This window comes from Hipposideros armiger, unplaced genomic scaffold (genome assembly GCF_001890085.2).
Source record: "Hipposideros armiger isolate ML-2016 unplaced genomic scaffold, ASM189008v1 scaffold_1163, whole genome shotgun sequence".
Taxonomy (NCBI): domain Eukaryota; kingdom Metazoa; phylum Chordata; class Mammalia; order Chiroptera; family Hipposideridae; genus Hipposideros; species Hipposideros armiger.
This window is the reverse complement of record NW_017732513.1, coordinates 130040-133345: the sequence shown is the minus strand read 5'-3', so window position 1 is coordinate 133345 and position 3306 is coordinate 130040. Positions and strand designations below refer to the sequence as shown.

At 44.9% G+C, this 3306-nt stretch overlaps 1 protein-coding gene across 1 annotated transcript in view; it reads right to left on the bottom strand.

Annotated features, from left to right (window-relative positions):
- Window positions 1-1393, bottom strand: part of LOC109376625 (desmocollin-3-like) — a gene marked incomplete at its 3' end in the record, with an annotated part of 53367 nt that extends 51974 nt beyond the window's left edge. The window contains exon 1 of the mRNA XM_019632675.1: window positions 1384-1393. Within this exon, the coding sequence (XP_019488220.1) occupies window positions 1384-1393 (10 nt within the window). The remainder of the gene's footprint in view (window positions 1-1383) is intronic.
- Window positions 1394-3306: the final 1913 nt, after the last annotated feature.

Below are 3306 nucleotides of genomic sequence, written 5' to 3'. Positions count from 1 at the left end.
TGTGCCAGGGTCTGGAAGGTTCCCTTTCAGTCTCCCCCTATTAATTAATGATTCAAGAACTGTTACAATGGTTTTACACTTCCTCCCCTACAATCTTCAAATGTCCTTATAAATATCCCCCCTGCCAACAGGCCTTTTAAGGAGAGAGGAATGGTCTCCTAATGGCTTCTTACCAGGCTGGAAGGAATGATAATTCCCACACAGACAACAAAAGGTCATTGTATGAGTGATAACTTCCTCCAGTAACCTGAAAAAAACAGTGTTCTGTTCTTTTGAACCCTGAAATGAAACCCTGACACAGGGTGAGTTTTCAGTCCTTCTCATCTTGGAATCATCCCATAATCCTTCACTTCAGTTGCCTTCAGAGTCAAAATCTCTTCCCATTGGGTGAGGCTATAATTTGTCCTGGGTGTTCTCATGTCCCCAGGAGCCCATTGTGTGCATCTGTCTGTTCAAAGGGCATTGCTCAAACATGAAGACTACAGGTGTGAGTGGGCTGACTTACAGAGCCCATGTGTCATTTATCCTCACGTCATTCTCTGATTCACTGCCTCATCAGCCTCCTTTATTCCCAGAAGTTTAGGAAGGCCATCACTCATCAGCTTGGAAAAGTAGCATATCCATCAGCTCAAATGCCTATCAACTAGCTCAGGAGTAAAGAAGTAGCTTTTCCTACTAATTCCCCCTAGATAGTAAATGATTTAATTTAGCAATTATTAATTTATTTGCATTAATTATTTTATTGACTATTAATTATCTATGCACTAATTTTATTTATTCAAGATTTATTAATCTTGAGTTGTCTTTTCTTTTCAGTCTGCCCAGTTTCCTAAGCCCTTCTGTCACTAGATGAGGACTAGCTTTCTACCAATTAGCTATTTAGTATTCACTGAGCAGGCCAATGCCTCAAAATAACTGGTCCTTTTATTGCATCACTTTCAAACATCATATTTCTGTTTGCCTTTTAGTGTTATAATAAGCTACATACTTCCCTAATTGGTACGTTCCAGTCTTAACTTGCACACATCTATGCAAGGTGACACTAGATACTTGTTCCTCTAAACAACCTGTTCCTCTAAATGTTTAGGTCGTGCCTGAACGTTACAAAAAAAACAAACAAACAAAAAAACAAGTGAGTCACTGATAATATTCCTAGTAAGCATATAGGCATGTACCAGAAAGGCTATTTTGTTGCACCTCTCTACTGAGATTTCAGTATTCTTTACATGCTCAATAAAATTGGCTGTTTCTCCCAGATTTCAAGTCCCTTTTAAACAGTCAAGGAAAGTCAAAATCTTAACTATAAAACTTCACTTTTAAAATGAGAATCTCAGAGTGGTGAGTTCCAGTCAAGATGGCAGAGTAGTTAAATGCTGTACTTACCTTCTCTCATGACCACATCAATATTACAACTAAAATACAAAACAACCATCATTGAGAATTACCTGAAATCTTGCTGAACCAAAACTCTACAACTAAGGTCATACAGAAGAAGCCACCTCGAGACTGGCAGGAGTGGTGCAGGCACTGAATGGGCTGGTCCCACACCCAGGTTTGACCATTAAAAATCAGGAGGGATATCTTGGCTGAGGAGATCCCCCCCTGAGAAGGGAAGTTTCCTAGCTTCTCCCCAGCCCAGGGTTCTGGTGCTGGGGAGAGAAGTCCCCATAATTTCTGGCTGTGAAAACCAGTGGAGATTGTGGCTGAGTGAGATGGAGAACAGCTGGAGTCCCAGGAGTTCCTCTTAAAAAGACCAAGTCGGACTTACTCACCAAGGGAATAACTGGCTCTAAGCTCCACTGCTAGGGCAGAGCAGGAGAGGCAATGGGGTCATAAGGAGGGGAACTGAGTTGTCGGGCTTCAGGACCAGGGCTGTAGGGGCAGCTTTCTTCTGGACAAAGAATCTGGTGGAGGCCATTGTTTCTTTGTTGAGCCTTCCCCTTCCCAGCATGCAGATATAAGTGACAGCCATATCTGAGTCTCGATCAAGCTAGCTAACACTGTTTGTTTGACACACCCTGGTGATTCTGAGACCCTGCCCCACCCAACTTCCGGGCACACCCAAGTTGCTTCCAGTGACTTTTTCATAAAAACTGCCTGCCTTGGCTCATGCTGAAAACTTTCCTAGAGTCTCTCAAAGGTTTGTGGAACCCAGAGAAGCAGCACCAGGCTTGAGTATGTCCCACACTTCTGTCTGAGCAGCCCAAAGCCCAGCACTAGTGGCAGCCAGCCTTGGTGTGAGGCTTGGTCTCCCAAGGCACTTCCAAGCATGGCACGAGTGGCAGACAACTGCGGATTGCTTTGTGGCTCCTGCTGGGTGGCCACATGTGGANGAGTATGTCCCACACTTCTGTCTGAGCAGCCCAAAGCCCAGCACTAGTGGCAGCCAGCCTTGGTGTGAGGCTTGGTCTCCCAAGGCACTTCCAAGCATGGCACGAGTGGCAGACAACTGCGGATTGCTTTGTGGCTCCTGCTGGGTGGCCACATGTGGAGCGTGGGCTGTGGCTGAACTTGACCTGTGGCTGGTCCCCTCCCAGGTGGCCCTGAGGCTGACACACCCAGTGGCCAGCTTTGAAAAGAGCTGGAGCGTCACCCAGCCCCCTCCAACGATGACCCACCCAAAGGGCAGATTGGGCAGGAACCAGAGTCCTGCTGAGGTAGATCCTGCTCTGTAGGTTCAGCCCCTGCACCACAACTCCTCCACTGTAGTCATGGCCAGTCCTCACAACCAAAGAGCCCAAGGGTCAGTCTATCCCATTGATGTGCAAACAGCAACCAAGGATCAACTTCAAGAGGAGGGCACAAACAACCCATACAAGGGACACACCTGGAATGTGCAGCTCAGGTGGCCATGAAGACTGCACCATTGAGCCCCACAGCATACTCACTAGATAAGGCCACTCTACTAAGCCCAGAAGGCATAGTAGCCCTACCTAATACATAGAAACAAACACAAGGAGGCAGCCAAAATGAGGAGACAAAGAAACATGTCCCAAATAAAAAAACAGAACAAAGCTCCAGAAAAAGAACAGAGCAAAATGAAGACAAACAATCTACCAGATGCAGAGTTTGAAACATTGATTAAAAGGATGATCAATGATCTCAGGGAGAACTTCAACAAAGAGATAGAAAACATGAAAATGGAGATAGAAAACATAAAAAAGAGCCAGTCAAAAATTAAAAATACAATAACTGAAATGAAGAATACATTAGAGGAAATCACCAGTAGAGTAGATGCAGCAGAAGATTGATTCAGCAATTTAGAAGATAAGGTAGCAGAAAACACCCAATCAGAAAAGCAAAAAG